Source organism: Erinaceus europaeus, chromosome 7, assembly GCF_950295315.1.
Source record: "Erinaceus europaeus chromosome 7, mEriEur2.1, whole genome shotgun sequence".
Taxonomy (NCBI): Eukaryota; Metazoa; Chordata; class Mammalia; order Eulipotyphla; family Erinaceidae; genus Erinaceus; species Erinaceus europaeus.
The window spans coordinates 65,606,907-65,633,962 of NC_080168.1; the positions used below are offsets into that span (position 1 = coordinate 65,606,907).

A 27,056-nucleotide genomic window follows, 5' to 3' on the forward strand; every position below is an offset into this window, starting at 1 on the left:
AAAAGTGGGTCCGACAGGGGTGATGTTGTGTGAGGCCCTGGCTCCACAATAAGAAAGACAAAGAAGAAAGGGCTGTGGTGAGGGAGCCCAGCCTGTGAGGCCACCACCCTGCATGACGATGGACTCCGGAGCCTGTAGGTTCAGTCCCCACCACCACCTCCACCAGGGCTGAGCACTGCTACCTTCTCTCTGCTGCCACGATCACTATAGTTGAGTGTTTTCATTACTGTGTGGGAGTGCAGTGTCCAGTCACACAGCAGTGAGGCCCAGCCAGTGCCACTCGGGCACAGTTGGCAAGTGTCTGTACACACTGCCATAAGCTGGTCAGTGCCCTCTGCCATTGTTGCCCAGGACACACAAGGCAGAGTGAGAGCTGAGCAACTTCCAGGCTTCTGTTCAGTGACAGCCCTGTGCACTTCAGCTCCCTCTGCCGAGATGAGAGGACTCATCTTCAATGCCGTGTTTAACAGGGCTTAAGAATGACAAGGCAGAGGATGGGTGGTAGCGCAGCAGGTTAAGCGCACATGGTGCAAAGCACAAGGACCGGCATGAGGATCCCACAGTTCAAGCTCCCGGCTCCCCACCTGAAGGGGGGTCGCTTCACGGGCGGTGAAGCAGGTCTGCAGGTGTCTGTCTTTCTCACCCTGTCTTCCCCTCCTCTCTCAATTTCTCTCTGCCCTATCCAACAACAACAGCAGCAATAACAACAATAATAATAACCACAACAATGATAAAACAAGGACAATAAAAGGGGAAAAAAATAACCTCCAAGCAGTGGATTCATGGTGCTGTTACCGAGCCCCAGCAATAACCCTGGAGGCAAGGGGAAAAAAAAAGAATGACAAGGCCACAGACTAACAGATCCCTTCTCTCCACTACAACTGGTCATCTCTATCAGGAACAGCAGAGTGGACCCTCTTGTGGGCCCCTACAGGGCCTTGCCCTAAATGTGGGTCAACTTTGCTGGTGACTTTCCCATTCTCCAAAGGGAGGCTATGTCAATATACTCTACCACTCAAGGAAGATAGGTCCTGCAACGAGTGCAGCCTGAAATGTTCCTAACTGTGACCACAGAATTCGAGCTCAGACCTACAGGGATGTAGAGGTTACACAGGCTCCTGCACTACATATGGGCCCCAGATCAATTTGATGGGGTTTACAGTTACTGGTATTTATATACTTTTCCCATATTTGGGAGTTATTCTCTGCCCTGATACAGTTTTCTAGTCTTTTTTCCAACTATGACACATCTCCCCAGACAATAACCTGGGTCCACCTGCATATTACATGTCATGCTCAGGCAAAAACTATTAAAGTCATGGGACTTGGAATATATCTAAAATAGACCTACGAGCTTTTTCCAAAACAAAGACCCCAAATCTCATCAGCTGTAGTCTTATCTTTAGGTTCCTGATTATTAAACAATTTGTTCTGCTTTATATCTTAATGCTTTTCAGCCACCAGGTTCCAGATGCTATCGGGACACCACCAATGTGTCCTGGAGCCCAGCCTCCCCAGATCCCTGCCGCACTAGGGAAAGAGAGAGACAGGTTGGGGGTGTGGGTCAACCTGTCAATGCCCATGTTCAGCAGGGAAGCAATTACAGAAGCCAGAACTCCCACCTTCTGCTTCCCATAGTGACCCTGGGTCCATACTCCCAGAGGGATAAAGAATAGGAAATCTTCTAATGGAGGGGAATTGTGTGGAATTGTACCCCTCTTATCCTACAGTCTTACTGATGATTATTAAATCAATTTTTAAAAAAGTAAAAAGGTGGGAGTCGGGCTGTAGCGCAGCGGGTTAAGCGCAGGTGGTGCAAAGCACAAGGACCGGCATAAGGATCCCGGTTCGAACCCCGGCTCCCCACCTGCAGGGGAGTCGCTTCACAGGTGGTGAAGCAGGTCTGCAGGTGTCTATCTTTCTCTCCTCCTCTCTGTCTTCCCCTCCTCTCTCCATTTCTCTCTGTTCTATCCAACAACAACAACAACTACTACAACAATAAAAACAACAAGGGCAACAAAAGGGAATAAATAAATTAAATAAATATAAAAAAAAAAGTAAAAAGGTAAGAATAAATGATAAGGCCAGCTTGTGTTTGACCCGTGCGAATGTGTAGTTCAGCACTGGCTGCTGCTTGGGATGAAAAGACCCCAGCAGTGAGCAGGAGATCCTTCTGCAGAGGGACACAGGGGCGCAGACGTGGAGCCACCTGACTGGGACTGCAGGGCCTGAGAGTGAGGCCAGGGCAAACCAGACCTTTCAGTCTACAATGTTCCCTGGCCCTCTGGAGCTGACAGCCCTGTGCAGACCGACCAACTGTCCCCAAACAAATCCGAGTAGAGGGGACCAGACACCCATAGCACAGGCAACATGCAGCAGAGAAGGAGGCCCTGGTTCCGACCCAGTGAGGGTGGGTGTCTGGGTGGGGTCCAGGAAAGGAACCGGGCCTGCTGTTTCTGAGCCAGCAGACGGAGCTGCAGATCAGCCTTAGACTCTGAGGACCGGGCATCCCAGGCAACACTGCAATGTCGGAAAAGTTGTGACAGATCTTTTTCTGTCTTTCTATGTAAAGGTGTGTCGTGATTTTCAACCACCCAGCAGAAATCCCCTGCAGTTGAATCTGAAGAGCGATCAGCCCTGCACCTCATCCCAGGGCAGGCGGTGTGCCAGCTCAGAGCCTCCTTCCTTCTTTAGCACAGGACGGGGCCCTTAGGGTCCTCCTGACGTCACATGGGGCCTCATCAACTCAGAAGGGTAGTGCAGACACAGCGCAGATGAAGCTGCTGGTGGGTGAGGGTGTGCAGCACAGCCCCGCACAGGAGGGCACCCCGTGTCACTGTCTCCCGCCTTGCTTGCACAGCTGCCTGGCTCACCCGTGTCCACCAGGAAGACGCCGTAGTTGTTGTGCAGGTCGGAGCTGTCAGGGCAGTTCCGGATACCGGCCTGGTACACCTCCTCTGCCTCCTTCAGCCTCTCCTGCAGGGATGGCACAGCAGGCGCCTGGGAAAGCTGTCTGGCAAGTTTCCTTACTGAAGAACTTAGTGCCTCAACAGCAGTTGGTTAAGGTGGCAGAGTCTAGCTCCACACCACACCCAGCAGCAAAGCTGTGTGTCCCCACTCTCCCAGCCATAACCCCGAAGTTCATCACAAAGGAACCAATAGGAACCTCCCATGGCTCACACAGGGCCACGGGAAAGTGGAGCCCACAGCCCAAGGAGGGTGTCACACGCGAGACAGGGAAGCCCTCCAAGCTCCTACGGGGGAGGGAGACGCAGGCCAGCCCTAGCTTGGGACCCAGCTCGTTCCCCAGAGTCCAGGGAAGCAGCAGCAGAGTCAGCAGGTGCCAGCCCAGCAACAGCGGGAGCAGTGCCCACGTCTCAACACAGAGCAAAACCTGGTGTCTCGTCTGGCAGAGAGGAGACAGACAGAGAGCCACACGGACGGACAGAGTCAGCTGTCAGCCAGGACCGGCGCACACAGCCCACAGAGGCTTGAGAGACACGAGACATGGGTAAGGCCAGGCAGCTACCTGCTCAGCCAGCAGAGAAGCCAGGCTGGAGTAGGCGTCGGCGAACTCGGGACCGTACTTGATGGAGTCGCGCAGCAAGGTGATGGCCTCATGCGGCTTCTGCTGGGACCTGAGGGCCGGGGACAAGGAACAGTGTCACCACACTCCAGCCAGTGTCCAGGTAGATCACAGGATGTCATTTTTCTTTTCTTTTTTTCTCTCCTTAATTTGAGATAGTGATAGAGCAGACACATACCACGGCTTCAGCCATGCTCACTGCTCCCCCACATGGACCTGGGACTTGCGCTTTTCCATTCAGGCAGAGACAGAGACGCCACTGCTCCATAGCTGCCTGTGGCCAGAGTGAGGGCACGAGATGGAAAGGCGGCCACAGAGCTCTCTGGGGAGCCTCCCTGCTCAGGGTCTGCCTGAACGCAGCCTTCACCTGGTCCTTGGCATCTCTGTCCCCCGTACCTCCCTCTCCCTGGGCTCAGGCAGGAAGTGGTATTCTCAGGCTTCCTGAGAGCAAGGTGGTCACAACCCTCCTCGTGGACACTGAAGGGCCTGGCCCCCTGCTTAGGGAGCCCTCTGCCCCTGCATACCCCTTGGCCTGGCCTTGGGGCTGTGTCCCCCTCATGGGTTCCTCACTGACTGGGTCTGACTCCCGTTGAAGCTGGGCACACACCCTGTGTGTACAGCCAGGCTCATGCTCCCTGCAGATGCCCGAGGCATAAGGGGCAGGGCCTGGATACACAAGAAGCCCTGTCCTGGCTCGACCCCTCTTCCTGCAGTGAAACATCCAAACAGCCCGCAGGCCCCCACCCCAGGAGAACAGCCTGGTGAGCCCGCGGAGCTTGGGCTCTAGGAAACTTGTTCGCTGGGCACTTTCCCTCTGAGGAGGCCTAAGGGGAGAGTTGGTTGTGTTTCTAAATCAGTCACCAGCAAGCAGTAAGTTCAGCATGACTCGCTCCAGCCTGTAGATTCAGAAAACTTACCCAGAAACCCCCCACAGGGCCCCCCAACCAGAGGGCGTGGGGAGCTAAGCACAGGGCAGGCTCATGGGAAGGAGAGCCCTCGGGAGGAGAGGCCTGGATGTGACCACCAAGTCCCTGAGAGACAAAGGACAGGCCTGGGGAGCCAGCTGTCAGCGAACAGCCTCCCTGAGAGCAGAGTCGGGCAGGGGGCCTTCATGAGGCCGGGGAGACAGCTTGCCTGGGGGTACACAGGCTCTGACCCAGCTTTGAGCCTGGCCGTCACCCCAAGGCAGGGAGCCTCTGCATGTAGGGTTTTCCCCTCTCCCTGTTTCTGTCTATTGCAAAAGTCAGCTTGGAATAGTGAAGCCCTGGTGATCTCCACATCCACCCCTACACACACACAGCTGTTAGAAAAGTCATGATATGGGGGCCAAGCAGTAGCGCAGAGTATTAAGTGCACATGGCACAAAGCACAATGACTGGTGTAAGGATCCCAGTTCGAGCCCCCAACTCCCCACCTGCAGGGGAGTCACTTCACAATCAGTAAAGCAGCTCTTCAGGTGTTTCTCTTTCTCTCCCTCTCTTGTTTTCCCCTCCTCTCTCCATTTCTCTCTGTCCTAACCAACAACAACAATAGCTATAACAATAACTACAAGAAGGGCAACAAAATGGGAAAAATGGCCTCCAGGAACAGTGGATTCGTAGTGCAGGCACTGAGCCCCAGCGATAATCCTGGAGTCAAAAGAAAAGGAAAGAGTCATGATGTCTTTTTCCTGTGTTCTCTGTTGCACGAAATGCATCACGACTAGGGACCAGGCAGTGGCACACCCGGTCACACACACACATCACGGTGCACAGGGACCTGGGCTTGAGCCCCTGCTCTCTACACTCGGGGAAGGCTTCACGAGTGGTGACACAGGGCTACAGGTGTCTATCTTTCCCTCTGTCTCTATCTCCCTCTCCCCTCTCAATTTTATCCTATCTGATGACGTAAAACAGAAAGGGGCGGGGGGAGAATGACTACTGGGATTCACAGTGCCCGCAGCAAGCCCCAGCAGTAACCCTGGAAGCAGCTACAGTCCATAAACACTGAACAGGTGACTAGAAAGCAGCTTCATGTAGGGCAGAGGCCCTGAAAGTGGAAGGCAGCCCTGTCTCCTCCAAAAGGGGCTCCTTACTCTCTCAGGCATGATGAGAGACGGGCTCAGGCACACAGGAGGTGAAAGGACCAACAGTTGCATCTGCAGTGTCTGAGGGGGAGTGGGGAGGAAGATGCAGACTTGCCCTGCAGCGCCACTGAGCCCATCTGGCCGGAGGAGGATGGGGACAAAGGGCCAAGCTGAGTAACACGCGAGAGCGTGCATGCATCTAGGTCAGGGCACCAGAGACCAAGGCAGGAGTGTGGCCGTGAGCACACTGGCTGCCGGAGACACAGCCTGAGGCACTGGCCGCTCCCACCCCAGCCCCAGCACTGCGCCTGCCTACCCTTCTTTTAACGGTCTAACAGGGAGGACTGGGGCCAGGCAGGGGCATACCTGGCATAGCACACGTCACAGCTCACAAGGACCTGGATTCAAGCCCCTGGTTCCACCTGCAGGGGGAAAAGCTTTGCAAGTGGTGAAGCAGGGCTGCAGGTGTCTCTCTGTCTCCCCCCTCAATCTCTCTGTCTCTATCCAATAACAGCCAGAATATATGTATATGCATTACTCAAAGGCTGCCATGCCTGTGACCCACATGGCACTCCAGGAGGGGCTGGGAGAGCCCAGGTGTGTGTGGCTGCAGAAGCCATGGCTCCCTCTAGCACCATAGCAAGGGGAGCCAGGTGAAGGGAGAACCCCACCTCCACGCAGAGGCCAGGTGCTCGGAAGGAAGACGCGTGTGTCTGCGCGGCTATAGGTGCCCACCGCAGGCAGGCAGAGATGCCCACGAGGATGGCCCTGCTCGGCACAGACCTCTGCAGCTTCCAGACACCCCGAGGGCACTGCGGGGGTGGTAGGATGAGACCAGGACAAGGGAGACGCCACGTGCTCACTCTTAAATATCAAAACACACCGCGCCCAGCACCCAGACCCCATCCCCATCCACGGGCACCTACCTGAGCAGGTTGCCCAGATTGAAGAGGGCGCGGCTGTGCTGGGGGCTGAGCTGCAGGGCCCGCTGGTAGTAGCGCTGGGCCTCGGCTGCATCCGGTGTGAGAGTGCCCAGGTTGTTGAGGGCGCTGGCATGGCGTGGGTACAGCCTGCAGAGATGGGGAGCCCATCAGAGACCTCGTGGAAGCCCCCACCCCATGCCCCCAACTTTACTGGAGGGAACAGCACTCACAGCCCAGCCTGTCATCACTGCAGGTGACGGCAGGGTCTGCAGGGGGCACTGAGTCTAGACCACAGCAACTTGACGCTCTCCCTCCTTTCCAGACAAGACACCGGGATCCCAGACAGGTAGGAGGCCACTGCCCCCCCACCCCCCAGATATCACCCTCCTCAGGAGGAGGGACAAGGAGAGACACTACAGCACTGCCCCACCCATGGGCACCTTTCAGTGACACATTTACAATGTACTGTGGAGAGAATGTGTTGATACTGCCAGACAGCTTTGGGGTGTAAGGAAAGATTGGGGTTGTTTATTTTTAAGCAAGAAATCAAGGTGTGCAGAGAGAGTTCCCTGAGAGGAGGAGGATTTTCTTCCAGTCTGGGAGAAGCTGTGAGGGCACCCGGGGTCCTGCCTCCCTCCAGGCCACGCCAAGGAGCAAGGCAGAGCCAACAGGGAAAGTGAAGCAGGAAAAGGGGAGACAGAGCAGAGGCCCTGGAAGGAACCAAGCCCCTCATGTCTCACCCCAGGGAGGTCACAGCTCCTGCTTGCAGAAGGCAGATGGTGCCTCTGAACCTATTTACTGACAGTGTGTGAGCTGCTGACCTTTGGGGAACAAACATGGCCACCAGCCAGAGCTTCCCCTCAGAGTAATCTCCCTTTATCCTGACCCTCCCTGGCCTTGCTGAGGAATAAATCAAAGCTCAGGAGATGTGGCCCGAGGTTCCCACTCACTGGCAGAGCCTGTTTCCTGCCACACAAGATGGCCACGGCTCAAAGGACACCGCCAAGACCCACCCCTGGGATGTGAGAAGGTTGTGTCTGCACCCTGCAACCAAACTCACAGGCCAGAGACACAGGCGCCATGACTGATGTCTGGTTTCACACAGGCTTCTGGCCTGGACTCGAGTCCCTGTGCAGCCTGCACTGATGGTCTCAGGATAACTGAACGCTGCGATATTTCCCTTCCCCACTGCCTCTTGGCAGGGACGTGTAGCATTGAGGCCTCTCACCAGCTGACCTGGGCTCTGAACCCCTGGGGCCCAGCCCAGAGGACAGTCTGGACTGTTTAGCCAAAGCCCTGCCCTCAGCCACCCTCAGGAAATGAGTCATTTCAAATAACCAAACTTTCCTGATTGCTGAGAATCAGGAAATCTACCTCTAGAGACTGTGACTGGCTCTGGGTTTAATGCTTCCGGCTCCTATCAACAAAGCAGTTGGTGCGACCTCTCAGCTCCTGCTGACAGTGGGAAGCAGCTCTGATGGTGTGGAAGGAAACATGCCTGTCTAGGGGGCAGGAGCCATGGTGGCTTCTGTTTAGAAGCAGACAGAGGGGTCAGGAGATGGCTGATCTGGTCTGCGATGGTCTACTTACTGCCCAAGGTTTGAGCCTCAGAAGCACCTAAGTACCATGGACAGCACCAGGGGGAGCTCCATGGCTGTGGAGTGGTGCTGAGGAGTTGCTCCTCTTCACTAACAAGAATGAAGAGACAGGGCTGCAGAGGGCAACTTAGTGCACGAGGCCCTCAGCTCACTTGGCTCCACACTAAGGGGAGAGAGAGAGAGACAGAGAGAGAGATAGCATGCAGCCGCCCAATGATCCACTTAGGCCTCCTGGACCCAAGAGAGCAGACAGAGATACTTTTGGAGATAAGCTATAGGGGCCAGGCAGTGGCACACATAGCCGAGAGTACACAAGACCATGCACAAGGACCCAGGTTCAAGCCCCCGCTCCCCACCCACAGGGGGAAGCTTCAGGAGCAGTAAGGCAGGTCTGCATGTGTCTCTGTCTCTTCTCTCCCTCCCCCTCTCCCCTCTCAATTTCTCTGTCCTATCAAATAAACAAGAACACAAAAAGCCACCAAGATTAGTAGATTCATTGTGCAAGCACCAAGCTCCAGTGATAACCCTGGTGGCAGTAAAAAACAAAGGAGATTCAATATTTCAAAGAACAAGTCATTATTAGAAATGTATTAACAACTTGAGCTATCAAGGGAGGAGATTGGATACTGAATTCTGGTGGTGGGAATTGTGTGGAATTGTACCCCCTTTTATACTATGGTCTTGTCAATATTTCCATTTTATAAATAAAAAAATAACATAAAGGGAAACACAAAAAATAAAATAGAAAAAGAAAGAAGGAAAGACAGGCAGAAATAGAGATCCAAAGGCCCCACTGCCACGCAGTCCGCAACACGGCCACAAACAACTAAGACCCTTGCTTTCCCAATAAGTTGAGGCTTGATTTCTGTTAACGTAAGGAGCATCACACTAGGCTATAAGGCCATCAGCAAGGAGGCAGAGTCAGCCCACATGTCCTACACTGTATTAAGATGCCCCCAGCAAGAGTCCCGTTCTGCCTGCTGTCACTCCCAGCCCCAAGTGGCACATCCCGTGGCACATGAGCTACCGTTAGTGTCCACGCTGAATGGCCATGCGGAACGCCCAGGCCATCAGAGGACCTGCCTCACGGATGGCACCTGGAAGGGACCCAACGCAGGGCGCTTGGGGGGGTCAGACGGTCATCCCACCACAGCCTGGCATCACACAGGGCACCTGCATACGCGACGAAGTCAGAACCAGGGTTTGAGGCCCTGTCATCTATGGGGGCAGCTCTTTCAGAAGTGCCAGGGAGTCCCTGTCCTCTGTCAAACACACCAGGCTCACCTACAATCTGCCCAAGTGGGGCCTCCCGTCCTGAGATCTCCTCTTGGGGACTGTGGGCAGGAAGGGCTGGGCAGCTCCGAGGTGCCCGCACTGCACACCAACCCGCACTGTTCTGTTCTGGTGTGTGGAACCAGGCTTCTGGAACATGAGGGCGACCGCTCCCCTCAGAGCCAAGCTAACATGTCCTGAGGACTCAGGGAAGGTCGTGGTGCTCCTCCTCCCTGGCCTGGCTCTCAAGTGGGAACTCTGGCCTCAGTGGCAGTTTCCCAGGGAAGCAGAGGCTGAGCGTCCGACCACGTGCTGACCCCCTCCACAGCCCCACAGAGGGCAACACGGCCCTCTCAGCAATGCTGAGGTGCTGCTCAACCCGCCTCCCCATCCACCTGCACTCTCCCTGCTGGGCAGACGTGAGGACACCAGGTTGAACCCAGGGGCAGGTGGCAGGGACACATCTCAGAAGGCTCAAGGAAGGGGACAGCAGAGTGAGGGCAGTCGACAGCCACCTCTGGGTGGGCCTGAGTTCTGAGAGAAGAGCAGGCTCCCTGTCACCTCTGAGAGGCATCCACATACCCAGATGGTGGCCACACCGGGCTCCCTTCTTGAGCGTGAAGGACTCATCCCTCCACGGGGACTCATGTGACAGTGCAGCCACTGCGACCCAGCCAAGCAAACACCAGAGTCACTTTTTCCCAGGAAAATGCAGGGAGCACTCAACCAGCGATGCGCTGTCACTGTGTGACACTAGCCACCGGGGGCCGGCTCATTCGTGCCTTCGCCAAGCCCGCCCTAGGGTCTGCTGGAGTGCGACAAAGCACAAGACACAGACTCACCTCCTCCCAGCCAAGCTCACTGCTCTTCTCTTCCCTCAAGATAATCCTCAACTCAGGACTCGGGAGGGCCCGGAAGCAGTGTAGAGACATGCTGCCCTAGCCAGAAGGAGACCCTCAAGCTTCTCTCTGCCATCACATCTGCAGGTTGATTCTGTGGTTCTCTCTCATTAGAAATAAATTGGAGGGGACCAAGTGGTGACACACACATTACTACACACAAGGACCAGGGTTCAAGCCCCTGCTCCCCACCTACTGGGGGAAGCTACAAGCACAATGAAGCAGGTGTCTTTCTCTCGATCTCCCCTCCCCCCTTTTTAAACTTTATTCAATAGAGACAGCCAGAAATTGAGAGGAAGTGGGAGATAGAGAGGGAGAAAGGCACAGAGATACCTGCTGCCCTACTTCACCACTTGTGAAGCTTTCCCCTGCAGGTGGGGACCAGAGGCTTGAACTGGAGTCCTTGAGCACTGTAACGTGTGCTCAACCAGGTACACTACCACCCAGCCCCCACCCCACCCCTCTCACTTTCTTTCTGTCCAGTCAAAATAGAAAGCGGGGTGGGGAAGGAAAAATGGCTCCTGGGAGCTGTGGACTTGTAGTGCCGGCATGGAGCCCCAGTGATAACCTTGGTGGCAATAAAACAGAGAGAGAAAGGGGGTCAGGCAGAGTGCAGCAGGTTAAGCGCAACAGTCATAAGGATCCCAGTTTGAGCCCCTGGCTCCCCACCTGCAATGGGGGTCACTTCACAGGTGGTGAAGCAGGTCTGCAGGTATCTGTCTTTCTCTCTCCCTCTCTGTCTCCCTTCCTCTCTCCATTTCTCTGTCCTATCCAACAACAACAATAGTCATGACAACAATAATACTAACAGTAACAAGGGCAACAAAATGGGAAAAAATGGCCTCCAGGATCAGTGGATTTGTAGTGCAGGCACTGAGCCCCAAAATAACCCTGGAGGAGAGAGAGAGAGAGAGGGGATGAAAGCGAGAAAGGAAGGGAGGAAATTAAATTAAAAGATTATCAAATGGCTTTAGAACACCCTGGCCAGGAAGCCATCTGCACCCAGGGAAATGGCAGACAGAGTGAGGAGGCTCCAGCAACCAGAGAGAGAGTGGAGACAGCTTGGTAAACTGCGGTGAGCAGGAGAATGTGACTTTATATCCAATACTGAGAGCTCTTCCCTGCCCCAAGATACACCTCCTGCTCTCTAGAAGCAGTGTTCCATTTTTCCTCCAGGACTTGGCCTTCTTGCCATCCCTGGTGGGGCTCAGGGGTGCACTGTAATGTGCCCACCCTCCTGAGCATCAGGGAGACCCTGGGTTCTGGAAGGCTGTGCTAACAGACATGACACCCTAGGGGTGAGGTGGGGGGGGGGCTCACTGTGCAGAAGGGAGACTTCAAAGTTCAGGCAGCCCCTGAGCACAGCAGACATGAGACCTGCCCAGCAGAACCTTTCTGGAACATGCTCCAGGCCAGCCTCAGAGGGACAGTCGTGAGCTCTCTTCTGGTGCTGGCCCCCAGCCTGTGACACAGCCATCACTCTGTCCACCCCACCAAATCTGCAATGCCAGGCCGGGCCCAGCACTGTGTCCCCAAAGGCCACTTAGGCACAGGATCCTTGGGGAGTGGCACCCTGAACAGCTTAGATCATTCAAAAGCCTCATAGAGGCCTTTTACAATGTGGGGAGGCTCCGGTGTCCCCCCCCCTTACACACACACACCAGAGAATCCGTGAGCTCTCCAGACACCCACAAAAATATGTCTGCTCCTTGCACAGATGTGGCCGAATGTCACTTCACTGTGACAAGCTGCAGTGGAAGCAGGAAAGGCCCAGGGGTTACAAGCCAGGCTGTGCAGCCACACTGGTGATGGACAAACACTGGGCACAGGGGGCAGGAGGGTGCAGGCTCCCCACAGGCATAGGCTCATGGTGGGGGAAACCCCTTGCTGGGAGGCAGAGCCTGAACACCATCCACCCTCAAGCCTACCTGAGGGCCGTTCGGTAGTGGTGGACGGCCTCCCGGTTGCGACCCTGGTCCTTCAGGAAGTTGGCATAGTTGTAGTGGACCTTGGCGTTGTGGGGCAGCGTTTCCACTCCAGACCTAAGGTGGGTCAGGCAGAAAAGGGAGTGTCACAGGGAGGCTGCACTCCTGTGATGCCCTGTCTGAAATGTCCACTGGCCATCCAAGCTGAGACCCCAATGTGTGAGCTGCCTGGTCACAGTCAGACAGATGCATGGCTCAGAGCAGGTTAGCTCTGTCTTCATTCATTCATTTGCTCACAGCCTACCTCACTAAGACTAGATGAAGATTCTTCACCAAAAAAGGGCCTTATCAAAGGGAGGCCTGCAGAGCATCCTCCTTACTGAACATCCCCCAGGCAAGTTGGGCCAGTTAAAGCATTTTACTATATTCAGTCACTAATGAGCAAGAGACACAGAGCACCACTCTTGCACATTCGACGTGACGGGTGGAGTCTGAACCTCATGCCAGAAAGTCTAACGCTTTACTCTCTGTGCCACATCTTCCTTTTAATGAAAACAGGTAAAATTCTACAAAGTGTGGTAAAAACAAATTGAGCTGGTGGTTCAGAGTGACTGGAGCACATAGTCAGGGTCACTAGTCTGTGGAGATGCTCAGGAGAGGGGGACCTATTTAGCATGTCATGGGTCACCGTGTAGTCACTGTCTGGCAGCTTCACTGTGTGATGGCCCAGCTGGATGGGACAGAGATGGGGCCAGGTGTGATGGTGTCTCAAGTCTCTGTAGGAGGGGGAGCCAAGCAGGGCACGGGGTGTGAGGGCTACTTGGGATAACACTGCTGGACCTTCTGGGCCCATGAGGGAGGGGCTGCTGACACACCCAGATTCCAGATAACTGCCCTTCAATGTGTGAATTTAACAGGAAGTAAGATCAGAATGGGGCGTTACAGGCAGGGATGACAGAACCTGCAGGGCAGCCAGGGCCAGCCTCCTCAGCGGAGCCTCCAGTGAGGCAGCAGCCAGGGACCAAGGGGGCCGGGCAGGTTCCCCATCTGCAAGCTCCAGTAAACGTGGAGGAGAACTCACAGGCCATAAAAGCTAGGACCTGGGGTCTCTACACTGGCCAGAAGCAGTGGACCAGCCACCCCATCAACTATCCTGAGCTTTCAGGCCCAACCAGGGCTTAGGGTTCTACTTTTCTTCAGATAAGATTTTGATTGCTGGACTTAGGTGTTTCAAATCTGTATGCACTTGACTCTGGGTGCATAGACCACAAGTCCAAAAGCTCAGATGGCTGTGATTCTTTTCCCTGCAGTTATCACACTGACGCTCTGGCTCAGAATCTGGAGGCAAGCTTCCCTTCACACGCTCCTGCCATTGGAAAAGGAGACTGTCTATTTCCCAGAGGGAGCCCGGCCCTGGGGCTGTGGTCAGAGGCAACATCATGGCTTCAGAGATGCTTCCGTCCAGGAAGACCATTCATGGCTGTCTCTGGGCTGAGCAGTGTGGGAGCAAGCTGTCCCTGCAACTGGCCAGGCCCTTCCACTCTGGGACCAGCAGAACTGTTTGGCTCATGTCCCAGCTGGGAGGCTCTCAGCCCTTGAACCCAGGGGCCCCTGGAGGCAGCCACTGTTCCCTGGGCCAAGGGAAGTGTGAGTCCCAGGAGCCTTGCGGGTGGGGCCAGCCAGCTCCAGAAGTGACTGATGTGTTCTCTGCCATCTTCCTGTGTTTCCAGCCTCTTTTAAAACATAATTTATGACAGAGGGACTCAGATAAGAGCCAAAGGTGAGACTTTCTGGGCTGGAAGGGGCCTGCACTCTGGTGTTCAGGTCTAGGACTCCCCTCCTCCAGGAAGCCCGAGAGCCTCCACCACCTGGGCTACTCACACCCACCCTGCACTGTCCTCACACACAGACGCCAAGGAATAGCAGGAACCCTGGCCACGCATAGGGGTGTACAGCCAGGGTCCTGGAGCCCAAGCTGTGTGCCTGGCAGCCTCACGTTCCAGTCAGAAAACAAACATGGACTAAAGATGGGCAGGAGACTCACAAAACAAAAAAGGGAGAAGACCCAAATAAATCGGATAGTAAATGAAAGAGGAGATATCACAACAGACACCGCAGAAATTCAACATATCATGTGAGGCTTCTATGAACAACTATATGCCACCAAGCTAGAGAACCTGGAAGAAATGGACAATTTCCTAGATACCTACCAATGTCCAAAACTAAGTAAAGAGGAAGTAGATAACATGAACAGGCCCATCACAGCTAATGAAATTGAAACAGTTACCAAAAATCTTCCCAAAAATAAAAGTCCTGGACCAGATGGTTTTACAAATGAATTCTACAAAACCTTCAAAGAAGAACTAATACCTCTACTTTTAAAAGTCTTCCAAAAGATTGAAGATACCGGAATACTCCCTTCCAGCTTCTATGAAGCCAACATCACTTTGATACCAAAAGCAGACAGGGACACAACCAAAAAAAGAAAACTACAGATCAATATCTCTGATGAACATAGATGCTAAAATACTGAACAAAATTCTAGCCAACTAGATACAGCAGTATATTCAAAAGATTGTTCATCATAACCAAGTGGGGTTTATCCCAGGGATGCAAGGTTGGTTTAATATATGTAAATCAATCAGTGTGATCCACCACATCAATAAAAGCAAGACCAAAAACCACATGGTCATATCAACAGATGCAGAGAAAGCCTTTGACAAAATACAACATCCCTTTATGATCAAAACACTACAAAAAATGGGAATAGATGGAAAACTCCTGAAGATAGTGGAGTCTATATATAGTAAACCTACAGCCAACATCATACTCAGTGGTGAAAAACTGGAAGCATTTCCCCTCAGATCAGGTATTATATACAGGGCTGCCCACCATCACTATTACTATTCAACATAGTGTTGGAAGTTCTTGCCATAGTAATCAGGCAGGAGCAAGGAATTAAAGGCATACAGATTGGAAGAGATGAAGTCAAACTCACCCTATTTGCAGATGACATAATACTATACATAGAAAAACCTAAAGAGGGGGGTTCCCGGAAGATGGCAGACTGAGAAGCTGCTAGTGGCTGAGCTCTGACCACATCTCCTGGAAACGGTAGGATTTTCTGCCTTTAGTAGGCCAGCCAATAAGGGGTCCTAGCGGTGAAACCAAGGAGGTGACTATAACTTAATTTGGGTTAAGAATTAGAGTAGGAAAAAAGGGGAAAAAAATTTTTTTTCTTCCTTTTAATTTCTAAGCATACCTCCTTCCCCGCCCCCCCCCCCATAACCAGTCCCTGGGGACCAGCTCCTAGCAGGATCCCCTGCTAGGAGCTCCTTTTCATTACCAAATTCCTGTCCCACCAGGGAGTATCATTAATTCTAAGTCTATACCCTTCTGAAACCTCTGGCCTTTTTTCTTTCTAAGTAGCCAACCCCCCCCACACCTCACCCCACATAGCTAATTAAATAATTAAAAATAAATACATAAAAAACCCTTTCCTTTCACTGCCCTTTTATGACTGTTCTTTTTCTTATCTTTTTCTTTTTTCTCTCTCTTTTCTTTTTCTTTTTCTCATTCTTGTCATCCTTTCTTCCTTAATCCCACAACTTCCAAAGTCACAGCCCCCAGCCCCCACACCACCAAACAGTGTGCTTTTTTGAATTCACTGATACACATTTGGGAATTTCCTTTCACTGCTCTTTAATTAGAGCTCTTTTTCTTATCTTTTCCCTTTTCTCTCTCTCTCTCTTTTTTTTTTATCTTGTCATACACTTCTTCCTTCTTCTTTGCCTTTCTGAATTTGGGAATTATTTTGGGGAAGAAATCTGACTCAGAGTGGACTCTCTATGTGTGTATCTCTGCTCTAGTTCCCTTTCCCCTCTTGTTACCCCTAGAATATACAGTGGATAGTAGCTTTGCATAACTGTCTATTCTTGCTATCCCTTCTTTCTTTTCTCTTTCTTCTTCACTGGGATTTGGTTACTATTTATTCACTGGGATTTGGTTACTATTTATTCACAGACTGGAGAAATTGTTTGGCTAACTGGTAACGATTAAACTGCTTCAATACTTGCTTCAGTTGCTACTGTAATTCCTGAGGTTGGTGAGTGCAATTGTCATAAAGGTATTTACTACAGTGTTACTTGTACTCAAGACACAACAACTGAGGAACAACAGAGCATAAAAAAAAGAAACACATAAATCAAAAAAATGGGTAGATCAAAAACAAATAAAACTGCTACTCCAATGAATGAAGACAGGAGCCCAGAAGAAACTACAAACCAGCCAGAAGTAACCATAGATAAGAAAAGTATGCAAGCAATAATAAACTTATTAATCACAGAAATGAAAACAACATTCGAGGAAAGGAATGGCAGTATTAGGGAAACAACAGTTGAGACCCCCAAGGAAAATACTATCTTGAGGCAATTAGAGAACAGAAAGCTGAAATAACTGTAATGAAGAAAGAAGCTGAGGCAAGGGAAAGCAGACTAACAGAAGCAGAAAACAGAATTAGTCAGACAGAGGATGAGTTAGAGAAAACGAAGAAAGAGGTGAAAGAGTTTAAAAAAGAGATTGAGAGACACTGAAAACAACAACAGAGACATATGGGATGATCTCAAAAGAAGTAACATTCGTATAATTGGCCTGCCAGAGGAAGAAAGAGAGGAAGGGGAAGCAAACATTCTAGAGGAAATAATAGAAGAAAACTTCCCAGACCTGAATAACAGAAAGGACATCAAGATTCAAGAGGCCCAGAGAGTATTAAACAGAATCAACCCAGACCTGAAGACACCAAGACACATCATAGTCACAATGAGAAGAAGTAAGGATAAAGAAAGGATCCTAAAGGCTGCAAGAGAGAAACAAAAAGTTACATACAAGGGAAAACCCATAAGATTATCTGCAGACTTCTCCACTCAAACTCTAAAAGCCAGAAGGGAATGGCAAGATATCTATGGAGCCCTGAATGAAAAAGGGTTTCAACCAAGGATAATATATCCTGCTAGACTTTCATTCAAACTAAATGGAGGGCTCAAAACCTTCTTAGACAAACAACAGTTAAAGGAGGCAACCATCACCAAGCCGGCCCTGAAAGAGGTTCTAAAAGACCTCTTATAAACAAGAACATTACTATAATACTTGCAATGTATCAGAGCAAAGAAAAAAAATTTTTGAACAATGGCACTACAATACATTAAATGCATAATATCAATAAACGTCAATGGCTTAAACTCACCCATAAAAAGGCACAGGGTGGGGGGATGGATCAGAAAACATAACCCAACCATATGCTGGTTGCAAGAATCCCATCTGTCACAACAAGATAAACAAAGACTTAAAGTGAAAGGATGGAAAACTATCATACAGGCTAACGGACCACAAAAAAGGGCAGGAACAGCCATTCTCATCTCAGACACGATAGATTTTAAATTAAATAAAGTAATAAAAGATAGGCAAGGACATTACATAATGATTAGAGGATCAATCAGCCAAGAAGACTTAACAATTATTAACATCTATGCACCCAGTGAGGGACCATCTAAATACATCAAGCACCTACTCAGAGAATTTCAAAAATACATCAATAGTAATACAATAATAGTGGGAGACTTCAATACCCCACTCTCACACATAGACAGATCAACAAAGCAGAGAACCAATAAAGATACAAGAGAATTGAATGAAGAGATTGACAGACTAGACCTCTTGGACATTTTCAGACTCCTTCACCCCAAAAAACTGGAATACACCTTCTTTTCAAATCCACATAACACATACTCAAGGATAGACCACATGTTAGGCCACAAAGACAGCATCAATAAATTCAAGAGCATTAAAATCATCCCAAGTATTGTCTCAGACCACAGTGGAGAAAAACTAACATTTAACAACAAACAGAAAATTATTAAAAGTCACAGAATTTGGAAACTAAACAATATACTCCTTAAGAACTACTGTGTCAGAGACTCACTCAAGCAGGAAATTCAAATCTTCCTGGAAACTAATGAAAATGAAGACACAACCTATCAAAATATTTGGGACACAGCTAAAGCAGTACTGAGAGGGAAACTTATAGCCATACAATCACATATTAAACACCAAGAAGAAGCTCAAATGAACAACCTTACTGCACACCTCAAGGACTTAGAGGAAGAGGAACAAAGAAACCCTAAAGCAACCAGAAGGACAGAAATCACTAAAGTTAGAGCAGAAATAAACAACATCGAAAATAAAAGAACCATACAAAAGATCAATGAAGCCAAATGTTGGTTCTTTGAAAGATTAAACAAAACTGACAAACCCCTAGCCAGACTCACCAAACAAAAAAGAGAGAAGACTCAAATTAATAGAATTGTAAACGATGGAGGAGATATCACAACTGACACCACAGAAATCCAGAGAATCCTGCGAAGGTTCTATAAAGAACTATACGCCACCAAGCTAGAGAATCTGGAAGAAATGGAACAATTCCTAGAAGCCTATGGCCTTCCAAAACTGAACCAAGAAGAACTACAAAATCTAAATGCACCAATCACAGACAAAGAAATTGAAACCGTTATTAAGAATCTCCCCAACAACAAAAGTCCTGGACCAGATGGCTTCACAAACGAATTCTACAAAACTTTCAGGAAACAGTTAGTACCCATACTTCTTATGCTTTTCCATAAGATTGAAGAAACAGGAATACTCCCTTCCACCTTCTATGAAGCCAACATCACCCTGATACCAAAAGCAGATAGGGACAGAACAAAAAAGGAAAACTATAGATCAATATCTCTGATGAACATAGATGCCAAAATATTAAACAAGATCTTGGCCAACCGGATACAGCAACATATCAAAAAGATTGTTCATCATGACCAAGTGGGATTCATCCCAGGAATGCAAGGTTGGTTCAACATTCGTAAGTCAATCAATGTCATTCACCATATGAATAAAAGCAAAGCCAAAAACCACATGATTATCTCAATAGATGCAGAGAAAGCCTTTGACAAAATCCAACACCCATTCATGCTCAAAACTCTAAAAAAAAATGGGAATGGATGGGAAATTCCTCAAGATACTGGAGTCTATATATAGCAAACCTACAGCCAACATCATACTCAATGGACAGAAGCTGAAAGCATTCCCCCTCAGATCGGGGAATAGACAGAGCTGTCCACTGTCACCGTTACTCTTCAACATAGTATTGGAAGTTCTTGCCATAGCAATCAGGCAAGAGAAAGAAATCAAAGGAATACAGATTGGAAGGGAAGAAGTCAAGCTCTCACTATTTGCAGATGATATGATAGTATACATAGAAAGACCTAAAGAATCCAGCAGAAAATTACTGGAAGTTAATAGGCAATATAGCAAGGTATCAGGCTACAAAATCAATGTACAAAAATCAGTGGCATTTCTTTATGCAAACACTAAATCTGAAGAAGAAGACATCTAGAAATCACTCCCATTTACTGTTTCAGCAAAATCAATCAAATACCTAGGAATAAAGTTGACCAAAGAAGTGAGAGACTTGTATGCTGAAAACTATGAGTCGCTACTCAAGGAAATAGAAACTGATAGCAAGAAATGGAAAGATATCCCATGCTCATGTATTGGAAGAATAAATATCATCAAAATGAATATTCTCCCCAGAGCCATATACAAATTTAATGCAATACCCATCAAAGTTCCACCAAGCTTCTTTAAGAGAATAGAACAAACACTACAATCATTTATCTGGAACCTGAAAACACCTAGAATTGCCAAAACCATCTTGAGGAAAAGAAACAGAAATGGAGGCATCACACTCTCAGACCTTAAACTATATTATAAAGCCACATCATCAAAACAGCATGGTACTGGAACAAAAATAGGCACACAGACCAGTGGAACAGAATTGAAAGCCCAGAAATAAATCCCCACACCTATGGACATCTAATCCTTGATAAGGGGGCCCAAAGGATTAAATGGAAAAAGGAGGCTCTCTTCAATAAATGGTGCTGGGAAAACTGGGTTGTAACATGCAGAAGAATGAAATTGAACCACTTTATCTCACCAGAAACAAAAATCAACTCCAAATGGATCAAAGACCTAGATGTCAGACCAGAAACAATCAAATACTTAGAGGAAAACATTGGTAAAACACTTTCCCGGGAGTCGGGCTGTAGCACAGCGGGTTAAGCACAGGTGGCGCAAAGCACAAGGACCGGCATAAGGATCCCGGTTCGAACCCTGGCTCCCCACCTGCAGGGGAGTCGCTTCACAAGCGGTGAAGGAGGTCTGCAGGTGTCTATCTTTCTCTCCTCCTCTCTGTCTTCCCCTCCTCTCTCCATTTCTCTCTGTCCTATCCAATGACAACAACAATAATAATAACTACAACAATAAAACAACAAGGGCAACAAAAGGGAATAAATAAAATAAAGTAAATATTAAAAAAAAAAAAAACACTTTCCCACCTATACCTCAAGGACATCTTTGATGAATCAAACCCAATTGCAAGGAAGACTAAAGCAGAAACAAACCAATGGGACTACATCAAATTGAAAAGCTTCTGCACATCCAAAGAAACTATTAAACAAACAGAGAGACCCCTCACAGAATGGGAGAAGATCTTCACATGCCATACATCAGACAAGAAACTAATCACCAAAATATATAAAGAGCTCAGCAAACTTAGCACCAAAAAAGAAAATGACCCCATCCAAAAATGGGCAGAGGATATGAACAAAACATTCACTACAGGGGAGATCCAAAAGGCTAACAAACATATGAAAAACTGCTCTAGGTCACTGATTGTCAGAGAAATGCAAATTAAGACAACACTAAGATACCACCTCACTCCTGTAAGAATGGCATACATCAAAATGGACAGCAGCAACAAATGCTGGAGAGGTTGTGGGGACAGAGGAACCCTTTTACATTGCTGGTGGGAATGTAAATTGGTACAGCCTCTGTGGAGAGCAGTCTGGAAAACTCTCAGAAGGCTAGACATGGACCTTCCATATGATTCAGTAATTCCTCTCCTGGGCTTATACCCCAAGGACTCCATAACACCCAACCAAAAAGAGGTGTGTACTCCTATGTTCATAGCAGGACAATTCATAATAGCTGAAACCTGGAAGCAACCCAGGTGCCCAACAACAGATGAGTGGCTGAGAAAGCTGTGGTATATATACACAGTGGAATACTATGCAGCTATCAAGAACAATGAACCCACCTTCTCTGACCCATCTTGGACAGAGCTAGAAGGAATTATGTTAAGTGAGCTAAGTCAGAAAGATAAAGATGAGTATGGGATGATCCCACTCATCAACAGAAGTTGACTAAGAAGATCTGAAAGGGAAACTAAAAGCAGGACCTGACCAAACTGTAAGTAGGGCACCAAAGTAAAAGCCCTGTGGTGAGGGGTAGACATGCAGCTTCCTGGGCCAGTGGGGGGTGGGAGTGGGTGGGAGGGATGGGTCACAGTCTTTTGGTGGTGGGAATGGTGTTTATGTACACTCCTAGCAAAATGTAGACATATAAATCACTAGTTAATTAATATGAGAGGGGAAAATCAATTGTATGTCTCAAAGTTTTTCAAAACACAAACTGAATCTTTTTAATATATAGGCTGTGTATTTGTTATGCGGACTCTCTAAAGCCTAGACCAAGTAGATTAAAAGCATCCAATAGCACAGCTATATACAAGATACTGGGTACTGTACAGAAAGCCATAACAAAAGGACTTTTCAAAGTTAACCCAATTACCAAATAATGTGATGATAACATTAACTATCGATTGTCTTTTTGAACCCTAAGACAGCCGGAACCTCACATCTCCACTGTAGAGCCCCTACTTCCCCCAGTCCTGGAACCCTTGGATAGGGCTCACTTTCCCGTATGCCTCTCCCAATCCATATCAAATAATATTGCATCCGCCGATCACAACCTAACCAACGCAACGATTGCCACCTCAACATGCTTCACCTCAGACTGTGTCCAGAGACTTCACGTGTGGAATGACAACCCTTCAGCTTCATTACTCGGGTGAGACCTTTCCTTTTATAGTACACTCTAATTTCATCTCAGGTGGTTCACTTTCTAACAAAGTCCCAAAACCTAGACATACACCAGTTTCTGTGAGAGAGAGCTTATGTTCACACGTATCCATAAACTACTGCAAAATATAAAGCAGAAGTACACTAGAGTTTGCAGTGAGTACCTCCCTAACACTTCCTCTCCACTATTCCAAGCTTGGGATCCATGATTGCTCAACAATTTGTTTGGCTTTGTATGTTAACTCTCTTTTCAGTCACCAGGTTCCAGATGCCATCAGGATGCTGGCCAGGCTTCCCTGGATTGAAGACCCCACCAATGTGTCCTGTAGCTCAGCTTCCCCAGAGACACACCCTACCAGGGAAAAAGAGAGAGGCAGACTGGGAGTATGGACCGACCAGTCAACACCCTTGTTCAGCGGGGAAGCAATTACAGAAGCCAGACCTTCTACCTTCTGCAACCCACAATGACCCTGGGTCCATGCTCCCAGAGGGATAGAGAATGGGAAAGCTATCAGGGGAGGGGGTGGGATATGGAGATTGGGTGGTGGGAATTGTGTGGAGTTGTACCCCTCCTACCCTATGGTTTTGTTAATTCTTTCTTAAATAAAAAAAATTTAAATAAAAATAAAGAAAAAAAAAGAAAAACCTAAGGAATCCAGCAAGAAGCTTTTAGATATCATCAGGCAATACAGTAAAGTGTCAGGCTATAAAATTAACATTCAAAAGTCAGTGGCATTCCTTTATGCAAACAATAAGTTAGAAGAAGCTGAAATCCAGAAATCAATTCCTTTTACTACAGCAACAAAAACAATAAAATATCTAGGAATAAACCTAACCAGAGTGAAAGGCTTGCATACTGAAAATTATGAGTCACTACTCAAGGAAACTGAAAAAGACACAAAGAAGTAGAAAGATATTCCATGTTCATGGGTTGGAAGAATTAACATCATCAAAATTAATATACTACCCAGAGCCATCTACATATTTAATGCTACCCCCATCAAGATCCCAAGCACATTTTTTAGGAGAATAGAACAAATGCTACAAATGTTTATCTGGAACCAGAAAAGACCTAGAATTGCCAAAACAATCTTGAGAAGAAATAACAGAAGCAGAGGCATCACACTCCCAGTTCTCAAATTGTATTATAAGGCCACTGTCATCAAAACTGCTTGGTATTGGAACATGAATAGACATACTGACCAGTGGAATAGAATTGAGAGCCCAGAAGTAAGCCCCCACACCTATGGACATCTAATCTTTGATAAAGGTGCTCAGACTATTAAATGGGGAAGGCAGAGTCTCTTCAACAAATGGTGTTGGAAAAAATGGGTTGAAACAGGCAGAAGAATGAAACTGGACCACTATATTTCAAATACAAAAGTAAATTCCAAGTAGATCAAGGACTTGGCTGTTAGACCACAAACTGTCAGATACTTAGAGGAAAATATTGGCAGAATTCTTTTCCAAATAATTTTTAACGACATCTTCAATGAAACAAATCCAATTACAAAGAAGACTAAGGCAAGCGTAAACCTATGGGACTATATCAAATTAAAAAGCTTCTGCACAGCAAAAGAAACTATTACCCAAACTAAAAGACACTTTCACAGAATGGGAGAAGATCTTTACATGCCATACATCAGACAAGAGTTTAGTAACCAAAATATATAAAGAACCTGCAAATCTCAACAACAAGGCAACAAATAACCCCATGCAAAAATGGGGGAGGACATGGACAGAATATCCAACACAGAAAAGATCCAAAAGGCCAAGAAACACATGAAAAAATGCTCCAAGTCTCTGATTGTCAGAGAAATGCAAATAAAGACAACGAGATACCACTTCACTCCTGTGAGAATGTCATACATCAGAAAAGGTAACAGCAGCAAATGCTGGAGAGATTGTGGGGTCAAAGGAACCCTCCTACACTGCTGGTGGGAATGTAAATTGGTCCAGCTTCTGTGGAGAACACTCAGAAGGCTAGAAATGGACCTACCTTATGATCCTGCAATTCCTTTCCTGGGGATATATGCTAAGGAACCCAACACACCCATCCAAAAAGATCTGTGTACACATATGTTCTTGGCAGCACAATTTGTAATAGCCAAAACCTGGAAGCAACCCAGGTGTCCAACAACAGATGAGTGGCTCAGCACGTTATGGTATGTGTATATATATATATGAATACCACTAAGCTATCAAAAATGGCGACTTCACCATTTTCAGCCGATCTTGGATGGACCTTGAAAAATTCATGTTAAGTGAAATAAATCAGAAACAGAAGGATGAATATGGGATGATCTCACTCTCAGGCAGAAGTTGAAAAACAAGATCAGAAAAGAAAACACAAGTAGAACCTGAACTGGAATTGGAGTATTGCACCAAAGTAAAAGACTCTGGGGGGGTGGGGGTGCGGAGAATACAGATCCAAGGAGGACAGAGGACCTAGTGAGGGTTGTATTGTTATATGGAAAACTGAGAAATTTTATGCATGTACAAACTATTGTATTTACTGTTGAATGTAAAACATTAATTCTCCAATAAAGAAATAAAAAAAAGGGGGGGCTCGGTGTCCACAGGCTGCTGAACAGCCAGGCCCGGGGAGAATGCTGGCTTTCAGACACCCTACCAGCTGGGCAGGCAGGGAGTCTCCCTCCCATGCCAGCCATGAAGACACTCGGGTCCAGGGAGGTGGTGGCCCTCGCCAGAGTCGCAGACCCTATGATGGGGAGTGGATTTTACACTGGGGTACTGTGAGCTCTGAATCTGCCTGAGACTGATCCAAATCAGGGCTGAGCCAGAACGTGGTAGAGGGCGCTGGGCCAATGCCCACACTGGGAACTGGCTACCTTCCAGCCCCAGAATGCACCTGGCAGCAGCTGACCTTGGCTCTGTGAGATGGAGAGGACAAGCCAGGGGCATCCTTCAGGGAGAGGAGCGAAAGCGCCAACTGCTCCTTGGGGCTGGTAAGAGACTCCACCTCTGTCCTCGCAGGGTTTCTGGAATTTGGGCAGTTTCGACATCCAGCTGCGGTTTTGTAGTTTTGTTTGCTGCAATTGAGCAGGACGCCCTGGTCCATCACAGGCTGTCAAGAGGGCTCCTGTGAGGGGGGCAGGCAGGACAGAGCAGCAAGGCTCCCTGTGAGCCAACCTCAGAGAGAAGCACAGGGTCGCACGGTGGCTGTAGTCTGGCTGCCTTCTGGCCCAGGCCCTGTGCCTCCTGAGCCCCTGCCTGGATCGAGGACTCGGCCTCTGGAGAGATGCACATGTGTTTGTGGGCTATTGTGTGTTTCTGCCAAGAGAAGCACAGAGCTGTGTCTGTAGCTGTGGAGAAGGGCCTCACTGGGAAGGCCTAGATGCCATGAGTAATTGGATTTTCTCCAACACCAGGGTCTGTGCTGGGTCTTCTGAAAACAGGGCCAAGAAAAAAAGCCGCATGCAGCCAGGGGGTCTGAAGACTCTGCCTGCCTCAGCACAGCCAGTATCTCGGTGGGCAGAGAGGTAGGAGTGAGTGTGTGTTCTGTCAGGGACAGTGTGTGTGTGTGTGTGTGTGTGTGTGTGTGTGTGTGTGTGTGTGTGTGTGTGTGTGTGTGTGTGTGTGTTCTGTCAGGGTAGGGGTGTGTGTGTGTGTTGCAGGGACTGTGTGTGTGTGTGTGTGTGTATGTGTGTGTGTGTGTGTGTGTGTGTGTGTGTATTCTGTCAGGGTAGGGGTTATGTGAGTTTTCTGTCAAGGACAGAGAGAGAGAGAGAGAGAGAGAGAGAGAGTATGTGTGTGTGTGTGTGTGTGTGTGTGTGTGTGTGTGTGTGTGTGTTCTGTCTGGATAGGGGTGTGTGTGTGTTCTGTCAGGGACACTGGGCTGTGGGTGTGTGTGTTCTGTCATGGTAGGTGTGTGTGTGTGTGTGTGTGTGTGTGTGTGTGTGTGTGTGTGTGTGTGTGTGTGTGTGTGTGTGTGTTCTGTCAGGGACACTGGGCTAGGTGTATATGTGTTCTGTCAGGGACAATGGGCTGGGTCTATGTGTGTTCTGTCAGAGTAGGGGTATGTGTTATGTCAGGGAGTGTGTGTGTTCTGTCAGGGACACTGACCTGGCTGTATGTGGGGGGGGTGAAGAGTGTATATGTGTGTTCTGTCAGGGATACGTGTGTGTGTGTGTGTGTGTGTGTGTGTGTGTGTGTGTGTGTGTTCTGTCAGAGACACTGGGCCGAGCCAGGCGATGGCCCACCAGAAAAGCATATACCTGCCATGTGAGAGGCCCTGGGCCTGAGGTCTGGCAGAAAGCAGGACTACAGGGACAGCAGCGTGGTTGCCCACTGACCTAGGCTGCACGAGGGCTGCAGAACTGCCCACTCCAATCACTCAGCACCGAGGGATGTGTGAACACCGGACCTAGAGGGGTGAGGGTTCCCATACCTCAGCTGGTCCCCGTGGACTCAGGGGAGGCCCAGCAGTGTGAAGCACATGTCCACACAGCTTTCTGGCTGGGCAGGCCTGTGGCCAGCAGTGAGTGTCCTCTCACACCCCCACCCCTGAGGACAGGCACTCCGGGAGGCCTGCTCCACCAGCCCTGCCTGCCTGCCTTTTCTTCCATGGCTGTTGTCTGCAGAGGGCTGAGGACTGACCCTGAAGCAACATGACCGCTACTGGTGCTGCTCAAGCCACAGGGGAGCACGCAGCCCTTGCCAAGTCTCTGAGGAAGGGCTGGCCATGGAAAGCAAAGGGGAGGTCCATGAGCCGCCCTCTATGAAGTCGGAGGGCTTCC

The 27,056-nt window shown here is 49.0% G+C and overlaps 1 protein-coding gene across 2 annotated transcripts in view; it reads right to left on the bottom strand.

Moving 5' to 3' along the window:
* TMTC1 (transmembrane O-mannosyltransferase targeting cadherins 1) overlaps positions 1-27,056 on the bottom strand; it is a 92,646-nt gene that overhangs the window by 17,727 nt on the left and 47,863 nt on the right. For both annotated transcript variants that reach the window (XM_016191221.2, XM_060194590.1), the window contains 4 exons: positions 12,272-12,385; positions 6,578-6,721; positions 3,530-3,638; positions 2,874-2,976 (listed from right to left, as the gene is read on the bottom strand). In XM_016191221.2, coding sequence (XP_016046707.2) covers positions 2,874-2,976; positions 3,530-3,638; positions 6,578-6,721; positions 12,272-12,385 — 470 coding nt within the window. The remainder of the gene's footprint in view (positions 1-2,873; positions 2,977-3,529; positions 3,639-6,577; positions 6,722-12,271; positions 12,386-27,056) is intronic.